At 37.3% G+C, this 20505-nt stretch overlaps 2 protein-coding genes across 2 annotated transcripts in view; one reads left to right on the forward strand and one right to left on the reverse strand.

Annotated features, from left to right (window-relative positions):
- Positions 1 to 1609, reverse strand: part of IPMK (inositol polyphosphate multikinase) — a 60331-nt gene extending 58722 nt beyond the window's left edge. The window contains exon 1 of the mRNA XM_038533962.1: positions 1097 to 1609. Within this exon, the coding sequence (XP_038389890.1) occupies positions 1097 to 1286 (190 nt within the window). The 5' untranslated portion in view covers positions 1287 to 1609. The remainder of the gene's footprint in view (positions 1 to 1096) is intronic.
- A 1157-nt stretch (positions 1610 to 2766) lies between these two features.
- CISD1 (CDGSH iron sulfur domain 1) lies at positions 2767 to 20396 on the forward strand. The gene is made up of 3 exons (XM_038533963.1): positions 2767 to 2950; positions 9396 to 9601; positions 18385 to 20396. Exons 1-3 carry the CDS (start codon positions 2926 to 2928, stop codon positions 18472 to 18474), a joined length of 321 nt encoding a protein of 106 aa, XP_038389891.1. The 5' UTR covers positions 2767 to 2925; the 3' UTR covers positions 18475 to 20396.
- The last annotated feature ends 109 nt before the right edge of the window (positions 20397 to 20505 follow it).

Below are 20505 nucleotides of genomic sequence, written 5' to 3' on the forward strand. Positions count from 1 at the left end.
GGAATAACATGCATACATTCAAACAAATATTCATCCATTTTGAAAAATCCTGTTTGATGAGTTATCTGCACAGTGAAAAAATAAAGTGCTCTAAGGCAGGACCCTTGGTTTCCCGATTCTAACACACAGTAGCTGTGTGACTTCAGGCTTGTCATTTAACCAGGCTTGGCCTCAGTTACTCATCTAAAAACGTATTATTTCACTACCCTAAACTGGAATCACTTTACTAGCATAAACCAAATTGTATCCAGTGGTTTCCAAGTCTATGATCTGCACTACTCAAATACTCATATATCAGATTCCTCAAGTAATCACGGCCCAGAGAACCAGTGTATCACCAAGAGAATCACCTGCGATAGATTTGGTATTGTGCTTTGGAATGGCAGTCTTAAAAAGATCATCAAGAATATCTGTATGTTTTAACTGTGTACCTTTCAAGTACAACAACAGGGTATATTTCCTACCATGAATTCGAGTTTCTGCACTATGGGAACCACGCCTGCTGAGAAACCCAAGAGATACCAGAAAAACCTCTCAAGGGGACAGGGAGAAGAAGGATACTGGATAAGCCGAGACAAGCGTTCCCAATAAATAAGTGTGTAAATAAATAAATAAATAAATAAAATAAGCACCATGTTTTTTCTTCCCCTCCAGCTATGCAGCTGCACACAGAAGAGAAGCACTAGATTAGCATCATCTGCATTTCATTCCGTGTCTTGTGCAATAGCTACCCGCCTATAATAAACAGACCTTGTGCTCAGGGGAAAATTTACTTCCCCGTCCAGTAAAAATGAAGTTCCTATTTTTCAACTAACAACGCCGTCTCCAATCAACATCCACCCTCCTAGGGAGACCAAGCCCTTCTGTCCCCGCCACCTCTGCTGCTGGCCTGACGCCCCCTACCCTAGAAATCTCCCCTCTTTCGAGCTCCTGCAGCAAGGGTCCTGAAGCTCTGGGGACCGCGGAAGAGGCCTGGGGAGCTGTGCACAGACTGGAGGGGAGTCCAGCCCGGCCCGCGAGCGCCAAGCTGCCTCGGCCGGCCGGGGGCTGGCAGAGGCGGAAGGGGAGCGGCGAGCCCCACGCCACCCCCACTTACCCACTTTGTCCTTCCCGTACATGTGCCCGGCCACCTGATGCGAGAGGGGCACGCAGCCGTTGAGGAAGCAGAGCCTGCCGCCTGCCGGCTTCGAGGTGCCCTCTGGGGGGGCTTCGCTCACCGGTGGGGTCCGTATTTCTGGGGGGCCGGGCGCCTCGAGTCGGAGGGGGGATGGTGGCTCCGTTGCCATAACGGAGAGCTGAAGCTGTGGCCACAGCTAGAGCAGGAAAAAAATAGGGCGGAGGGAGGGGGGCGCCGAAGAACCCGGGGGTCGCTCAGGCTCGGCCGCGAGGAGGCCCGGGGGTTCCCGCGGCTGGTGCCCGCTGAGGCCCGGGAAGGGGGCCCATGACGCCGCGGAGGCGCGGGCACTCCCCTGCCCAACTCACGGCGGAGCGCGGCTCCCGACTCCCGCTGCTCTGCCGCTGCGGCCACTGTTCCCGGCGCAGCCTTGGAGACGGAACCGGGGCGAGGAGCAGCGGCAGCGGCGCCCCACGCTCCCTGGGGCCCTGACGGCGACGGCGGCCCCACCTCCTGCGCCCCCGCCCCCTCCCGCCGTCCTCCAGTCCCCTCAGCTGCCGCGCGCGTCAGCGCCGCCTGCACCGCCGCCGCAGCTGCGAGCTTCCGACTGCGCGACCCGCGGCCGCCGCCGCTACAGAGCATGCCCAGAGGCTGCCCGACGGGACCCCCTGCAGCGAGGCGGGAGCTCGGCGCGGCCCGCGGTTGCTGAAGGCTACCGGATGGGGCCCGCGCGCTCGCGCTGTTTTTCACCCCCGCCCCTAAGCTGGCTTTACAATGCCAGCAGGGTTACTGTAGCTTCATTCATTCAGGGGGCGTTTCAGCGTTTCCTGGGGTCCGGCTCAAAGACTCCAGGGGCTTCCAGTTGTGAGGAGCAAAATTGGTCACGTGTTGAGAGTTGGAAGGCCGTAGTGCCAAGCGTGGCTTGCGAGCCCATCCTTTAACTGCAATCAACTCCCACCTCGCATAGAAACAAGAAGTAAAAACAGGCAGCTTCTTAAAAGACTCACCTTCAAAACACCCTTTAATTCTAACGCCGCCCCCCAAATTGGGGCCCGCAAACCGCATTAATAAAGTATTTTGTAATCGACAATTTCCGACTGTAGAAGATAAAAAATAATCTTAGTTTCTTTTTTGAGTACATTTGAAAAAAAAAAAAAAAAGAGCCGCTTTGTTTCTCTCCTGTTCAGCCCTTAGCGCAGATTCCATGGTCCTCAATAGATAACTGGCTCAAAAGCGGGGAGTGATGTATACCGGGAGCGAGATGAGGTTCTGAAATAGTACTCCACAATTGATATCTGTGTGTCTGCCACTGGCATTTTATATGAAAACGGGACGTGGCCTTGCAGCTACCGAACTGAGCAAGAAAGCTGTGGATAAAATCTTAGATACCTGATTATGTCAAGTGTTATATCAGCACCTGTTTTTACCCTTAGAAACCTGCACTCCTGGGAGAGACTTAAAATCTGGCCTAGAATCTCTATTCTCAAAGCGCTGCCCCAGGTTCCAAGACTCCGCCCCTTACGATTGCGCATACTCAGTTGCTACCTCTCTGGGTCTCTTCCTCCTCCCCACTTTTGCGGCTGTCAAAATCCAGTCTCAAGACTTCTTTAAGACTGGGACGCAGCTCCGCGCATGCTCAGCATCAGCTGGGGTGCAATACACACGTGCTTACGGCCAGCCGCGGCGCCTGCGCCGTAGCGGCCTGGAGTCGGTGCGCGTAGGACGTTTCTCGCACCTTGACTCCGGCCCTCCGCGAGAGCCTGTTTGTGCTTTAGTGTCCTGTGCACACACACCTTGCAAGCGACGGCGCCATGACTCTGACTTCCAGCGTACGAGGTGAAGTGGGGCCTGGGAGCGGGTGAGGCTGGAGGCCTGCGCACCGGTTGCAGCTTCCTCAGGCTCCTCCCTGGGATATTAGTTACCGTTGCCCTGCGAGCCCGTCAGTCCTGTAACCTTGAGATGTAGAAGGGCAAGCGCAAGGCGGGCCTGCAGGCTCTCTGGGCGGAACGGGGAAAGGGAGCGATGTGGGCATGGATTGGTGATCTCTCCAGGCACAAGTGGCATGGGGGCCATGGAGACATCTACCCAAGTCTGGACGACGTTTCCGTAACTAGCCATATCTTAAAATCTAATGGTCCCGCCGCTAGCTTTTGTTCTTGTTCTCCTTTGAGACACCTCTGTGTTTTTAGATCACAGAGCTTGGAGAAGAGGAAAGGTTTTTTGTTTTTGTTTTTAACTGCGCCCTCTCCTCAAGTTTAAATCACCGTGGAATCAGACCATCAATTTCTTGCAACCCTGGAGCAATGCGTGACTAATCGCATTTTAGTTTTACACTTTTTTTTTTTAGGGGAAAAAACCTAATCCGAGGTCTTCGGTTTTCCCAGTATTGTTTTTTTTTTTTTTTTTTTTTTTTTTTTTAAATCCCTCTGGCATCTGGCACTCTATGGCAGTAGTCCAGGAGAGAGGATTGAAAACAGAGCTTTGAGCTCTCAGCTTTCTTAGCCTCACTTCCTTTGCGCTAGTCTAGCGTTTGGAAACAGGTCCAATTAAAATTAAGAGACTTTCTAGAAGTCGATTAATGTAGAGCCTCACTTTATAACAATTCTTGGTAGTGGTATAACTGTTAATATAATATTGTGCACCAGCTACGTGATACATGTGATCTTTCTGCCCTACTAAACCCCACACTTCATGATTTGATTACCTGTAACAGCAGTTAAGTAAATGTAAAGAGATTGTCCAGAAGTTAATTGAAAAGAGCCCTGTTGATTCTTTTGGTAAATATTGAGCATCTGGAGTGCCAGGTTCTGTAAAGGCCCCTTGTTAACATGAGACCCAATTTTGTAATCCATTCTTTAAATTAGAGAAATCCGCGTCTGTTGCCAAAAGTTACCTGGCAGAGTTAGGATGATAACCCATGACATTTTTAAGTTACTAATGAAGTATATAGGAGGTGATTATTTGCAAAACTTATTTCAAAGGATGCTCATCTTGAGAGTCCTTTAAATAGAGGTACCTTGGTGCAGTTAAAATAGAGAGCAATTTTGTTTTGTTTTGTTTAAAAACCCAAACCTGTGTTTTCTCAGGAATAAGACTGTTGTGTAAAATAAGATACTCATGTGACTTGAGCCACTAGTAATTTTGTAGGAAGAAAATTAGCACTTAACATGATATGGGCTGAAAAACTCCAACAAATGTTTTTAAATGTGGAGTCATATTGTGAAATGTGAGGTAGGTGAACCCTACGACTTCTTAACACTACCTGCTGACTAATCTTTCTTGCAATAAAGAGGAGTTTGTGGTGTTTTTGTTTTGTTTTGTTTTTAATCTAACCATAGGGGAATCCAAAGGTGACTTTCCCACTAGCTTGCTGTTTTCTAAGGGATAGGAAGTTGCCAGAGAAGAGGGTTCTCAGCTTAAACTTGAAGTACTCAACTTTGTTATGAGAAGTAAATACTCTTTATTTCACCTAAAAGTGTAAAGGTTGTTACTGAAACCTTTGTAAATCTCTTTATCCAGCACCTTCTTACCTTCTTCCTCAAATACAGTAGTGTGGCAAAGTAGGGACAGATAATGTATTGGTAATCCACCTTGTAATGGTTAGATCTCAAATTGTTCTCGATTTTTAAGCCACACTAAAAAAATCTAAATTTTTGATCTTTGAATTTGGGGAAGATAAATTAAGAAGATGTCTCTTCTCAACTAAATAGATTAATAATTATTAAGGGCTTAAAATAGTATTGGCCAGTGGTATGCACTTTGTAAGGATATGTTAAATGAAAAATAAGAGTGTGTATCTATGCAGAATTCTTGTTTATATTCAGAAGAAAAATAATCGGTTGTAGGTTATAAGTAAAATTAATGGGGATTAGGCCAGGACAGGAACTTGGGAGAGGCATTGGGGATAAGTGATTGGAATTGAAATCTAGAAATCTTATTCAGTGAGATGGTTCTTGATACCCTTTGGATAGGCGATACCAACTTTGCTTTTCCCTTATTGAGGAATAATCAATGTACTTATGCCCAACGTATTTTTTATTTAATATCTGATACTAGTTTAATATAGTTTCTAACTTCAAGCATCTTTCACTACTATGGAATCCTCTGTCTCTAGGGACTCATGCACAGTATATGACTTTTAGGAAGTTTACTATATGTCTTGCTCCTTTTAGAGGTACCAACCTCTCAAACTCATTGAATCTGCTCTTTCGGGTTATAAATGATAAATAAATATTAAATGACATTAGGGACCATAGATGAAACAGGATTGGCAGTGAGTTGATCCTTGTTGGGGCTCAGTGAGGGTAAATGAGAGTTCATTATAGTAATCCCTGTATATGTCTAAAATGTTCCATAATAAAGTTTTATTTTTAATCTGAAGAAATGTTTTAAGTCTCACATGTGATACAGTAGGTTAAGATGAGGCCAAAGATAAGTCATATGTTATAAGAGCAATGTGATGGTAAAATGGACAGAGGTAGTTACAAATTCGAATTAGTAATCTGTTATTTCTTTTTACTCAGCTAACCTTGAACACCACCTGTATGCGAGGCCTTAAGAAAAAAAAATCATTACCAGGCACAGCCTGTCAATCTATGGGAGAGACCTAAGGATGAGAAAGATTTACACATAGCTCCCCTCCCCCTCTCCTGAAAAGGAAAGAACCTTCTGATTCTGTGACAGTTGACACTGGGCAGGAGAGGACCATTTTGAACAGAAAAGGGGCTAAAGGAACAGAAACAGGGTGAGATCTTGGTCTAAATTAAAGCAAAATAATTTCCACGGTAGAGAAAAGCTGAAGAATGGGTTACGAACAAGAGATTGTTTTCAATCTCTGAAAAATTCTGAGAAAAAAACAGTAATATGTTATACAAACCAGTATTATACAAGAGTAGATCAAGGAAGGAGTGAGAATGAGAAGAATTATTTAGAAATGTATTTTCTGCATTTTGTTTTTCATATTGGTTTATTCATTGTATTTGTATAGATAGAAAGCACTGTTAAGCAAGATTGGGCAGGGTGGGGTTTGATCTAACTAGGAGTACTTTGCCTCGAGAGATGTCTACGGAGAAGGGAAGTGAGGGTAAAACCAGAAGAGGTAGAAGTAGTGCTCAGGATTTTTCTGGACTCCAGTTCAGAAAGTGTCTGAAAGGTGCTAATTGCAATGTCCTTAAAAATTGGTTTTTGGTAAAGTCTTTTTTTGCTTCTGAGATTGTGTTTATTCTTAATAGAATATATCCACTATCAAGAACTAAATGTCACTTGGGTTTTATTGTTTTTATTTATTTTCTTGGGTTTTCAATTCTTTCTCTAATTGTTAACTTTTAAATCCATCATCATTCTTGCCCGTCTCTACATAGTTTCCTTTTCCTTCTTTTCCCTAGAGTTGCCGGTGGCATCCACAGCTTTTTGCCAGAAAAAACTGATTCAGCCTATAATGATGAAATGATAAAACAGCAACATATTTCTTATTCTGGGAACTTTTTACATTTGTCTCTAGTGAGATTAGAGAATTCGGTTTTGGGAAGGGGGGGATAATGGAAATTCTTAAGAATTTGCCTAGCTCTTTGATTCTAAACAATCCATTGGAGCAAATGCAAATCCATTTTTCTAGCACACATATGGTATTATGACATTTATATAGTGTCATAAGTGACCCTTGTTAGGGAGTAGGGTTACAGTTTGTGTTTTGATTCTCCATGGGGCTGCTACTTTTCAGTAACATCTAGAGTCAATTTCCTTTTCTTTCATATGCTATTTCTTCTTTTCTGTGTTATTTATTCTGCCATTTATTCCACTGTCAAAAATTCTAGGGAGGTAAAGGTTTAAAAAAAGAGTCACCATACGGATTCAGTGACTAATATGAGAAAAGAGAATAGAAGACTGTTTTGATGGCTAAGAAAGATTCATTTGGTCTATCATGAGTTTTAGGTAGAAATTCCTAAAAGATTCCCTTTTTATGTTGTGAGACAAATTAATCTTAACCAATGTTAGCTCTTTGGATTTCAGGCCTTTTTGTAATATGTAGGCACTATTAAAGCAAATCTGTTAAGAGATTACTTCACAATTCACCTAAAAAGTAGGGTGTAACTAAAATTAACAGTATTTAGGGAATTGTGTTATTTTACTCCTTTGGGATATTTCCTCCTTTTGAATTTATGCTACAGATAATATTTAGCAAATATAACTGAATGTATACTATGCAAAACAATATTTTATCCCATTTTGTAATAGGTACATTAGCTCTTCAGAGTGGATTTCCATTAGCTTAGAAACAGATTGCTATACCTCCTGATGTAGAGAGTACTTTCTCAAGGGAGTTCCATGGTAAATAATACATCAAAAAGAAATATCATGAACCAAGTTAGAAATCAGAGCAAAGTTTCAGCCCTGCTTGGAATTGCTACAGTGTAATATCATGAAACAGTACTAAAATTCAAGACAAATCTACACAAAATGTGTAGTTAAAAACATTCTTCAATGAGTCCAAAGGTTTGAAGCTGTCAAATAACTTATTAACTTGTTTTCTCAGTCATGCAGCACCTGTGAAGGACATAATGTTAATGTTTATTTTAGAGTATTTTAGCAAGGAGGAATGGAAATGTGGGAAGGAAAATAAATTATCTTGTAGAGAAAAATACTGTGATTGAAAATAGAACCCAAGGAAAGTGCTAATTAGAAATGTTTAATAAAAACTAAATAAATTAAAAGAGAAGATCCAAGATAAAAAGAACTGTAAGAATGGTTGCTTCTTCCCATTACAGTTCTGTAAAAATGAGCTCCAGGGCAGGCCTGGGTGGCTCAGCGGTTTAGCGCCGCCTTCAGCCCAGGGTGTGATCTTGGAGACCTGGGATCCAGTCCCACATCAGGCACCCTACATGGAGCCTGCTTCTCCCTCTGCCTGTGTCTCTGCCTCTTTCTCTCTCTCTCTCTCTCTCTCTCTGTGTCTCTCATGAGTAAATAAATAAAATCTTTAAAAATAAAATAATTTTTTAAAAAATGAGTTCCAATTTAATGTAGGACATTATTAGGAAGGTTTATTAATCACATTAGTGCAATAAGAAATTTGACTCAATAGTGCAAATAAGCTGTACAGATAATTATTCGTTATATGTTTTTATTTGTCCTTGGAATGTGTTTTTTGTACTTATCTCTCTAGGGCTTTATTTGATAGTCTGGGAACTTATTTCAAACACTATGAAGATCTGACTCAGGAAGTGCTGGGAAGCAGTCCAGTGTGTTTATCCTGACCCTTGTTCAACTTCTTCCTGCAGTTCACTCCATGCTGGGAATAGACAACTCTCTTCTGAGGCTGAGGCTAACCAGACTATGCAGAACTTTCTTCTCTCCAACATTCTGTGGAACTGGGGTAGTTAAGTGCTTGGGTTTCTAAGGGCTCCTTGAAAAGCAACGTGCAAAAAATAAATAGATGGCCTGTTAGTCAAGTAAATAATTGAGTAGAAAAAGGTCATGAAATTTAAAATGAAGTTTGTAGGGAATTCAAATCATCATCCACTGGTGGATATTGGAAATTTAGAATTTATTAAGTGAGAATATAACTGTAATTATATTAATATTTTCTATGAAATGAATTAATGCATTCTAATTTTTATTCCAATGAGAAAGCACTTTGAAATCTAAAAAACAAAAAACTTTTGAATGACTTTGAAGCCTAGAATCCTGCTGGATATATTTCTTTGAATGTTTAATATTAAAAGTGACTTTATTCGTCCTTTTTTTGTTTTTTCTTCGGATACCAATTCTATTTGTGGTTATGCATTTTAAAATCAACAAAGGACCTTCTATTTAAATGAACTCTGATGAGTCTGCCAACATAATCACCTCCTGATTATTTGGGTGCGGGGAGTCTTTGTAATCTGAATTTTTTATGTATCAAGGTTTGTTTGTTTTTTTTTTTAAGCAATAGGTATCTGCAAGCTTACATGTTACTTTAAATCTATTTGTGAACACTTTAAAAATTATTAAGCATTGTTTTTCCTTTTCCATCTATAAAATAATTTTGTTTCCCTCTCTATCTTAACTGAGCCATCGTCATTCAATAGAAAATACACAGTTGCCTCAGTAAAGGCTGGGGAAAGTCTTAACAAGAAATTGTTAATACCATCGTGTTGTGATTATTTTGTTAACAGTAAAAACCTTTGACTATTAGAATGCTTAACTCAAAAACTGGATTTCCTGAACATTCATGTTAGTAAAAATACACATTATTAGTGTATATTTTGGTTTTGATAATTATTCCTGTTTTTCTTTTCTGCTGTAGTTGAATGGATCGCAGCAGTTACTATTGCTGCTGGGACAGCTGCAATTGGTTATCTAGCTTACAGAAGGTTTTATGTTAAAGATCATCGCAACAAATCTATGGTAAACCTTCACATCCAGAAAGACAATCCCAAGATAGTACATGCTTATGACATGGAGGATTTGGGAGATAAAGCTGTGTACTGTCGTTGTTGGAGGTCCAAAAAGGTGAGGAAAACAAGTCTTTTATGTTAGTTCCATCTTTAATTTAATATTTCTTTTTAAACTATTCTATCAAAAATGTATCACCAGATATTATTAGGATACCTCCTCCTCTTCCTCCTCCTTCTCCCCCTTCCCTCCTTTTCTTTCTTTTCTTTTTCTTTCTTTTTTTTTTTTTTAAAGTAGTCTCTGTGCCCATCTTAATCTCACAACCCTGAGGTTAAGAGTTGCACGCTCCACTGACTGAGCCAGCCAGGTGCCCCTTTTCTTTAACGCATCCTGTTCTTCTCTGTTTTACATGGACTCTTCAGGAATATCGTTCCTAAAATGTATTAACTACTGTGCAGTAAAATTCCATTATTCCCTTATTGAGTTCAGGTGAACATAACTGTGTTTTTGGCCAAGAAGGGAAAAAAATCCCTTATTTATTCTTAGGATTTTCTCTCCAAATGGATCGTTGCTTCCAGTATCCCAGGAAAGAGTGTATGCAGCCTAAAACATGAAGAGAAACAGAAGGGAAATTCTTTTCGTGAGCTTTCAAGCTCCTGGATTCTAGGACAAGTTTTAGAAAATTCAAGAGAAATTTGGAAAACTACCCTTGATATATTGACCCTGTATCTAAGCTTTCTTTAAGCTATAGCTCCTATAGTTAAATACATAATGGGGTTTTTAAAATCTTCTTTTGTGATAACATTTCATCGAGTTCCTTTTGGAGCTGTCATCTGTGATACCTGCAGCTTTTAGGCAACTTTTAGACAGTGATGACAGCTAGTGACCTAAAGATAGTAAAATGCTTTCCTAAGGTCATCTTGAAAAGCTTCATACATTGAATGATTTCAGAATTTCTCATATATTGTGAGATACATGGTCAATATACTGTATGTACGGCCACTATTAGCATTTAAATAAAATGGATTTCACCAAAGATGACACTATAACACATTTAAAAAAGGACAATAAAAGTTATGTTTCTGAAAGCACATGTCAGGGACCACCTCTTCCCACAGTGGAAAGCCATTATCACAAATCAGGAAGAAGTTACATACTAGGTACTGGAAAGTGTATTCTTTTTTTTTTTTTTTTTAAGATTTTATTTATTTACTCATGAGAGACACAGAGAGGCAGAGACATAGCTAGAGGGAGAGGCAGGCTCCCCATGGATAGCCTGATGTGGGACTAGATCCCAGGACCTCAGGATCATGACCTGAGCCAAAGGCAGAGATGCTCAATCAGTGAGCCACCCAGGTGCTCCTGGAAAATGTATTCTAACTCCCTTCCCCAATATAACAATATTGTATAATCTAGTGATCTAGTGCTTAGATAATGTCATTATATCTGAAGCTGCTTGATGAACATATAGAATGTGAACCAAAATTAATAGCCCCATTACAAGTTGTAACTTAAAAAGAACACTGTTCATTTGGTATGTGGGATTATTTGTAAGTACTAGTAGCGGCACTAGAAAATACTCTTCAGTAATATTCTGTAGACTAGACCTGGTTTGCTTTTTAAAATTTATGCCCGTGGTAGGTGTCCCCTCCTGTTGCTCATCAAAATATACAAAACAATACCTTTAGAGATTCAAGAATGTTTAAGTCATTTTGGTAGTTCTTTAGTCAATGATCATATAATGTCTACTATATATGCATGAGAAAAGTTAAATAGTAAAATAGCAGGTATCATAGATCTGTACAGTAGACTCAGTACAGGTGCTTAAAATAAAAGAAAAAGCTTACAGTGTGGGCTAGAATTTTCTGGGAAGGCATACAGATATACATGGGAGTTAAATTGCCCCTGGAAAATTTGTTGGTATTTGAATAAACTAGCAAGTTTGGGGAACTCTTTCTCAAAATCTATAGGAAAGGACCCTTGTGAGTAAGGTTGAGATCAGTGAAGAATCTAGTCTGGTCATTGCTCTTCCATCCCCTGAGGTATAAGTTCAAATTAAGGAGCATCTTGGGTATCTGTGTGTGGGGTTTGTGCCTCCAGACATTGGGGAGCTTCTTGTTGGGTTTTTAGACAAAGTTATGATGCTTACCCCAGAGTGATAGCTCTAGGGATGGATAAAAATGAACAGATACAAGAAACATTTTGAGGGAAGGATAAGCCAAATGTACTGACTGATTTATGAGGGAGATTGGCGGAAAAAAACTGAAACTCGTTAAAGTATCTAAACGTGTTATTAGAAAGATGGTACTATTAACAGAAATAGGACTGCAAGAAGAAAAGCTGACTTTCTAGGACAGTGACCAGGAATTCAATTCCAAAGGAATTTTGAGGTGATGTTTGAATGGAAATGTCCAGCAGATAATCTGAAATGTGAGTCTAAGGCTGAGACATCAGGGTTGAAGATAGAGATCAGCAAAACTGATGAGTCAAACATAAGAATGCAACAGATTCTTGATGCAGATAAAAATCAAGGGCTAAGTATGAAATCTTAGTGAATTACTTACATTTTGGAAAGAGGAATGAGTCAAAAAGGAGATGAATTGAGCCAGAGTCAAAAGAAAACCAAGAATATCACAGTTTCACAGTGGAAATGAGAAAGTTTCAAAGATTTGGCTGTGAACATTGGCTTGTGCAGAGACACCTAAGTGAATATTATTTAAAAAGTTGGATTACACATTTAGGCCATTGACCTTTTAGTGTCATTTCAACAGAATAATTAGAATAGAAGCTATGTCTAAGTGGGTTAAAGTATGAATTATTAATAAAGAAATGCTAAGAAGTTTGAGTATATGTCAAAATTTTAGTAAACATGGCAGTGAATGGAAAGGGAAAGAAATAAGATGACTGCTTGAGTGAACTTTAAAGCATAGATTTGGGGTCAAATAAAGGGTGTTTGTTTTGGTTGGGTTCTTCCAGAGGGTAAAGTAGAGGTCAATAAAGCAAATAGGAAATTATGAGGACTAAGATCTTAAGTATTTCAGGAAGAACCACAAGCGCACACCAACTAGTGATTTAAATGTTTATTAGACTTTATAATTCAACAAAACATTCTGGGATTACTTTTTCATCATACAGTTTAGAGTTTCCAGATGGGTAAACTAGAGATGGTCATTTCCCCTAGGTAGATTTCGAGGAAAGGAATGCCAGACCAGTCTTTTTATTTCCCATTTTCTCTCTTATTTTAAGCTCATCTTTTATGCTGTTAGTGATCCTCTTTGCATCTAGGATTTGTCGGTTTTGAATTTTCACTGAATCTTAGGAACTTTTTATTCCCACATGAATCAATTAAGAGTTCACTTTGAATATTATTCATATTAATGGATGTTTTTATTCTTCAGATATTTTTGGAAACCCCACATTCCTGAGATACCTAAGGTTATCACAGTGGTGCCAGCTCACACACTTACATGCAAGATCACAGAAGATTTGCAATTAATGCCTTTGATTAGATGTCTCTATTGAGTTCATATTCAGTAATTTTTTTCTCAGACAAACCAGTTGTGTTTCTAATATGACAAAATGAAAACACCTTTCTACTTATCTTGAAAAAAGCTACATGTGATAGAAATTTTAATTCAGTTCTAATTCATTCTAAGGGTACAATCACTAGTAGCCCATTATGTGGGTCTAACATTTTTGAGTGGTCTTTCCAGGCCTAATGAATCATTTCTTAACAGTGTGCAGAAATTACATTTTAAGATTTACCTTAAGATTTGGGGGCAGCCCAGGTGGCTCAGCAGTTTAGCGCCACCTTTGGCCCAGGGTGTGATCTTGGAGACCCGGGTTTGAGTCCCACGTCAGGCTCCCTGCATGGAGCCTACTTCTCCCTCTACCTGTCTCTGTCTCTGTCTCTCTCTCTCTCTTTCTCTCTCCTATCTGTGTCTCTCATGAATAAATAAAATCTTTAAAAAAATTTTACCTCATTTGTCCTCCCCTCTCCCCACCCCACCCCTTATGCCCTCTGCTGTTTCAGAAACTGGCCTATTTCACAGTATTTCACAAGAGGGCTATCCATATGTGACAGGAGAAAGAAAAGAGGCAATAGAGAAGTGACTGCAGGGAAAGATACTATTTGAGACTGTGATGTCTTGAAAGAGGTAGAAGGAAATGAGAGTAAGAGCACAAATGTGAAACTTAGGAAGGAAGAGAGAGCCTTATTTTCGAAATAAGAAAATAGAACTTTGATGTCAGAGGGAAAAGTATGCAACATAGTCTTGCTAGATTCCCAGCCTACCCTCACTCCCCTGAGTTGTCTGTTGGCCGTTAGGAGGCAGGAGAGAGTTTGAACAAGGACAGTAGAAGGATGCATGCTAAGAAATAAGAACAGAGGGAGGGTGTGCCAGTTACGGTCAGGAACTCAACTGAAGTCGAAATGAAATGCAGCTGAACAGACTATATAGAATCATTTTGTTTCATTTACAACTTTAGGATTTGAATTTTTTTTTGTTTGTTTGTTTTGTTAGTGGTGTGCTTGTTTTTGTTCTGGGGGTTGTATATGTGTTCACAGAAGTCTCCATCCTATTAATGGTTTGGAAGTGGATGCGTGGAGTCCATTTCTTCATACAAATAAAATTCAGAGTGTTGGTTACATAGCTTGTCCAATCTACATAAGGACAGTCTTGTAAAATCTTAATTTCTCTTAATATGTTTTACTACTATCTTACATTTTACTAAAGTAAGTACCTAAGAATGGAATAAAATGTCATGTCCTCTCAGGTAGTGTCAAATCTTACTGCTTTTCTTCCTCAACCAAAGAAAAAGACCATTTCTTAGAGCAGTTTATGGTAGTGAGTCAAAATAGCACCAGGCAACTTCCTTGGGAAATAGAAACCATACTCATTAAGAATACAAAGTTTGGAGAAGAAAGATAAATGTATTTTTTAATTTGTTGCAGATAGAAGAGATAAACAGGAACACTTACTTATTTTTATCTTCAAATACCCAGAAAACAGAAACATCACAACCTGAGATTGGGACCATTAAAAAGAAACAAATCTTGTGTATTTTATGAAGATCGATGATGTTAACTAGCTTTCCAAATGAAAAGCAAGAATCTCTAGGGTTTTTTAAAATCCTAATCATTTATTATAGCCCCTTCTCTAAACCGTATAAAAATATGGGACTTGTAGTTTTCTAATTTAGTTAGCCAATATAAGATATTTTCTGGACATTTAGGAAATTCAGCCAATTTAATTTTCAAGCTTTTTTCCGGGATTCATTAATAACAAACACTGGCATGTAAGAACAGATATTTTAAAGATTTTATTTATTTATTCATGAGAGACACAGAGAGAGAGAAGGCAGAGGCATAGGCAGAGGGAGAAGCAAGCTCCATGCAGGGAGCCTGATGCGGGACTCGATCCCGGGACTCAGTCCCAGGACTCCAGGATCATGTCCTGGTCCAAAGGCAGGCGCTCAACCATTGAGCCACCCAGGAGCCCCTAGAACAGATTTTAGAACCACTTAATGAGCTAAACTTTTTTCCATCAGTGTTTTGATTCTTTAGGTTTTACTTTTTAAGTATTGATACCACGTGAATTAAATTAAATATACCCTTTGCATTTTTTTTGTAATTTTAGCTCTTTGCTTGACAGTTCAACAAATTTCAAAATTTTAAATGAAAGAGAATAATTCGTGTTTTTGACATGTAATGTTTTTGTTGCATTATTAAAACTACTAGGTTACGATTAAAAGTATACACATATTTTCTTTCTCGCATAGGAAAAGTTAAATAGAACAAGACACTTCCTGAAAAACATAAATATTGTTATGTAATTTACCATTTGAATTTTAATGCCAACTAATTGGCATTCACTTATTTGAGAATCATGAGTTAATTTTAATAAATGTATCCCAGTAATATATACAGTATATTCTCAAGAATTTGCTAATCCAGTCTTGAAATAACTCATTTTGGTCCTGGCTGAAAAAGAAAAGTTTTGGTTTTTCATTAACTTAAAGTGAGAACTCTCTATTGAATAAATACAATGAGAATACCTAATCTTCACATGAAGTTTGGGAGAGGAATTTGATTTAAATCAATGATTCCTGGGATTAATAAAGTTCTATTAAAAGATATCTGTGTCTCTGAATAAAATGATTTTTGATTTTTAATCTTAATTTATGTTTTAAAGTCATAAAAGCTTTATTATAAAAGCATGAACCTTTATTAAACAACTGGCCAATATCTACTATTCACTGCTTTTTAAAGAAATATTTTTTCTTTTAAAACAGGAAACAGGCAAATTTTGGTTTTTAGGCAGACTAGTTTATCATATAAAAAGTATATTCTCAGGGATCGCTGGGTGGGTCAGCGGTTTAGTGCCTGCCTTAGGCTCAGGGCATGATCCTGGAGTCCTGGGATGGAGTCCCACATCAGGCTCCCCGCATAGAGCCTGCTTCTCCTTCTTCCTGTGTCTCTGCCTCTCTCTCTCTCTCTCTCTCTCTCTCTGTGTCTCTAATGAATAAATAAATAAAAATTTTTTAAAAATATTCTCATTTTAGATGTATGGCTTTCTCAATCTTTTATAAGATGTTTTTTGTATATTTCTCTATAGATGTCTTTCCTGTTTTTGATTCTGTATTTAGAGGGAAATGATTTTTAAAACTGTATTATTTTTCTAGTATTTTCAAAATGAGATTAAATAAATAAGTAAAACATGCTATTTCAGTAAGTTATTTGAAGCTTTTTAATTTGTAAATACTTCATTTTTCAGAAAGTTATTTGAAGCTTTTTAATTTGTAAATACTTCATTTTTCAGAAATTTAATTTAAAACCTAAATATGTAAAACTGTATAGTAACATGTTTTATATGTGCCTTTTATAAAAAGTGAGGTCTTTTACGATCTAAACTTGTATTCTCACTGTAAAATAGTCTGTGTTTATATATTAATCATATGTCACCTTGAAATGCTGTTATTTGCTATGGGGTACATTTTAGTTTGATTTTTATGCATTGTTATGGCCACTTTCTTCATCCATGCCAAGAAAAAATGAAAGCTTAGGTTGATGTTTTTATGTTTTTGTTGCAAGGACTTGTTTTTTTTTTTTTTTCAAGGACTGTTTTAAACATGAATTTACTTTGTACCATATCTTATTGACCAAAAAAAAAAAAAAAAAAGAAAGAATGGAAGCTTTATTTGTATATATTGCATTAATGTTGCCATCTACCCCAAAATAGATTATTTACTTGGAAACATTAAACATGCTGGTACCTTGACTTTTTCTGTAATTTTTAACTAGTTTACTATATCTTGGAATAATATACAAATAGTAAAATTAAAATTGAATTTCTTTTTTTTTTTTTTTTGAATTTCTTTAACATCAACCAAATATTTTTTTTAATCTTAGAATACACACTTCTAATGTCAAAGTTTAAGATTGTATATTTTCAGGTATCTAAAATCATACTGCCTTCACTGTGAGTAATGAGGCAATTTTAATCCTAAGGCTAAGATTCCTGTTACTTTACTCTTGTACATAGGCCTCTTCAGTGCAATAATGTACCTTATACCAAACAATGAAACTCTAAATTCTAGAGTGTAGGTACGTTTCAGACATCAAGAATGAAACAAAGATGCTAGGTATCATCCTTTGATGTGAAATAGAAATAAACTACATAAATACAGAAGGAAAAAAAACCAAAATACTGATAATTGGACCTTCTAAATGTAAAGTCCTGAGGAGACACCTAAAACATTGTTGAATTCATATCTTTATCATTTAACAGTAGGAAGGATATACTTGCAAAAACCATTGATAATATATAGCATAAGTAGTTAGGTATGAAAATATACTTAATTATGCTAACTATAAAATATATAAGGCAGAAATAATGGTATCAGAGTATGTATGAGACCTACCTGAAAATGAGAATTCCAAAAGAATTTAATAGTACATGGGAAAAAAAATTCTCAACTTTATCTATTTGAATAAAGTTTAATAAAGGTAGGTAGAGAATAAATAGGAAAGGTCTAACAAGAATAAGGAAACCTAGCCCTAATCTAAAGCATATTTTAAACATGGTTATAAAGTCTGCTGTATAGAACACAAATACTAGATTGCAAAGTTAAGAGTGTCTATGGTTTAGTCAGCTTGGGAAATTTTGAGTATTTTTTAATAGCAGAACTTCTTTTAAATAATAATGTATGCTACAAATCAAAAGAATCATATGTTCTTAAAACACAGCGAAACCAAATCACATATTTTAGGATTTAACAACTTTGGAGTACACCTTGACAAGCACTGTGAGAAATTTACTTCTGTCACATTTTCTACCACCGGACCCCAAAATGTCAATTATATTAAATGAAATCATGAAAAATAATGAAAATTTACCACATTTCTAGGAGAAAGATGTCTCCATGAAGAATGTTAAACAGGGAAGCACTGACATGTTTGTATGAAAGTGGAGAAGTTAATATGAAAAAATAAGCAAAATTAAAAGGCTTGGGAAAAATTGCTACAAAGGTAATCAAGAAAGGAATAATATACAAATTGATTTTAAACAAATGAACTAGGCTCTAAACGGACATGGTTCACTAGAAGAGAAATGTAACCGGAACTAGCATATAAACATGGAAAAGATATTCAGTATCCACAATCAAATATCACAAATGGAAATGCAATTAATGATCTGTGTATTATCCACAAGTTAGTGGATATACTTAGTGTATATACTTTACATATGCTCTTTAAGAGCACCTGTATAATGTGGTCTAGGAAGATCTTTTTATTAAGAGTTATCCTGTGTGTTAAATATGTAAATTAAGCATCACCCCCGCTCTACCAAGCTAATACTGATTTTATGATTAGACATTGACATTCTCTCTTTTCCTAGTTTCCATTCTGTGATGGATCTCACACAAAACACAATGAAGAGACTGGAGACAACGTGGGACCTCTGATCATTAAGAAAAAGGAAACTTAAATGGACAGTTTTGATGCTGCAAACCAACTTGTCATGATGTCATCTGACTGTTTAATTAGAATGACTACCACCTCTGTTCACCTCCCCTGGGTTCTAGATGTGATGTATTGCAAATTGCAGCTTTCATATTCACGGCATTTGCCTTATTTGTTGAACCATCGTGGTGCACATTTGTTTAAACAAAAAAAGGAAAAAGTAAAAACCAACCTCATGGCCTGTGGGTTATTTTGGTCTTGTAAGGATCCGTTTCTTTATGTTTAAAATAATTATATTAGAATATAGTTGTATGTCGAAGTTAACATATATTCTCAAAATCATGTATATGCAGGTTGTACTTAGAAGTTTCAAAGAAAATTATCACCTTTTAATATTACTTAGTTAACCTAGAAAGTAAATTGGATGTGATTAAGCTATATTAATGTCTTAATATGACCTTGATTCTCTTCTTGACAGAGTTGATGATATGGAAACTATAGCTTCCATGTTTTCATAGTTTTTAATCAAAATGAACTTGGAATGTTATTCTGCTTAGTTACAAGTGGGCCAGGTCTAAAATAAAAGGGTGCAGTAGCTTCTTTATTCATTTTATAGGTATTTAATTGACCTATTAAAGGAACCATACTGGAAATTTAGATCAAAGTGATATTAGACTTAAAGTAGTCATGAAGAAAGTCTTAAGATGTAATGTTACAGAATTCTATTCCAAGAAGTGGCAAGCACTCAAAGCAGGGACATTGAAGGAATTGGAGCACATGATGTCAGATCTCTTGAACAGAAAGCCATGCATCCATGACAGAAATAGTAGTCACAAAGCTAGATCAAAGACACAGGTAGATTTATTTCCCACTCTTGATAATCAGGCACACAGCTGTTCTCAGTAAAGAAGCTATTTGGGGGAGAAAAGTAATTACATTTTCTTAAATTGTGCGATCTTAAAGGCAAAAGTTTGAAGACAAGTTTTTATTTATATAATATTCTTCAAAGACTCAGACCAGAAACATTACATTCATTCCTGATTCAGAAAAAAAAATGTGAAAACTGAAAATAATTAGGAGCAATAAAAATATTAAGACAGGAATTGTTAATATGTGTATTTTTAAAGAAATTAGTTCTTTTATGGGTTAGAAGGAAAAATTGGGACAGAATATTTACATAACAATTCAACAAGGTAACAAAAATATTCTCATTTTTTTAGTATACTTGAATTCTCAGTAGTCATCACGTTTCTACGTGCTAAAATCCAAAATTACCTTGAAAATCACTGGAATCAAACCAAGTATTAGCATTTCTATATTATATATGATCACAGATATTTTTTAAAATGTACAATGTTGTATATTACAGTAGGTAAAGTTTATACCAAAATTGCGTATACTGGTTTTAAGCAGCCCATGTGACTTATTTGGATGTGTTTTTAAGGCACATTTTGAATACAAAATCTAAAATACTACAAACCCTGATTCTGCCTATCAGTTTCTTGAGGTGAATTTCTTTCTGTGCCTCTGCCCCCTGTTTTAAGTAAATAGGAGTGGGTCTGCAAAAGAAGCATCATACTTTTACAGGTTAATTGTTTTAAAAATAAACCCATGAACTCCCAGTTTCTGATAATGGGACATCCTTTTAACAGACTAAACTGTATTCTTAATTTTGAATTTGAAATTACATTGTTAGTCATGCATTTTTATAGCTAGTGCAGGGAGGGGGGAAATTAGTGCCAATTCTCAAAACTTTCAAAGGAATAAGATTAAGTGTATGTTTGTGGTGGAATTAGAATTGATAGCTGAATTGAAATGCAGATCTACATACAGCATTTTGATAGTTCAAACAATTAGATAAATGTATCCCCAGGGTCATGTTAAAATTTTGTTACATGCTCTTGAACTATAATTCCTTTAAGATATTAAAACTTCCATGTTACTTAACCTAAAAAAGTAAAGTGGGTATGAAGATGTTTTTACACAAAAAATTGTGTGCAAATACTGTTCTCACTTAAGCACCCTAAGGCATCTGATTGCTTTTTCATTTGAGAAA

Source organism: Canis lupus, chromosome 4 (assembly GCF_011100685.1).
Source record: "Canis lupus familiaris isolate Mischka breed German Shepherd chromosome 4, alternate assembly UU_Cfam_GSD_1.0, whole genome shotgun sequence".
Classification (NCBI taxonomy): Eukaryota; Metazoa; Chordata; class Mammalia; order Carnivora; family Canidae; genus Canis; species Canis lupus.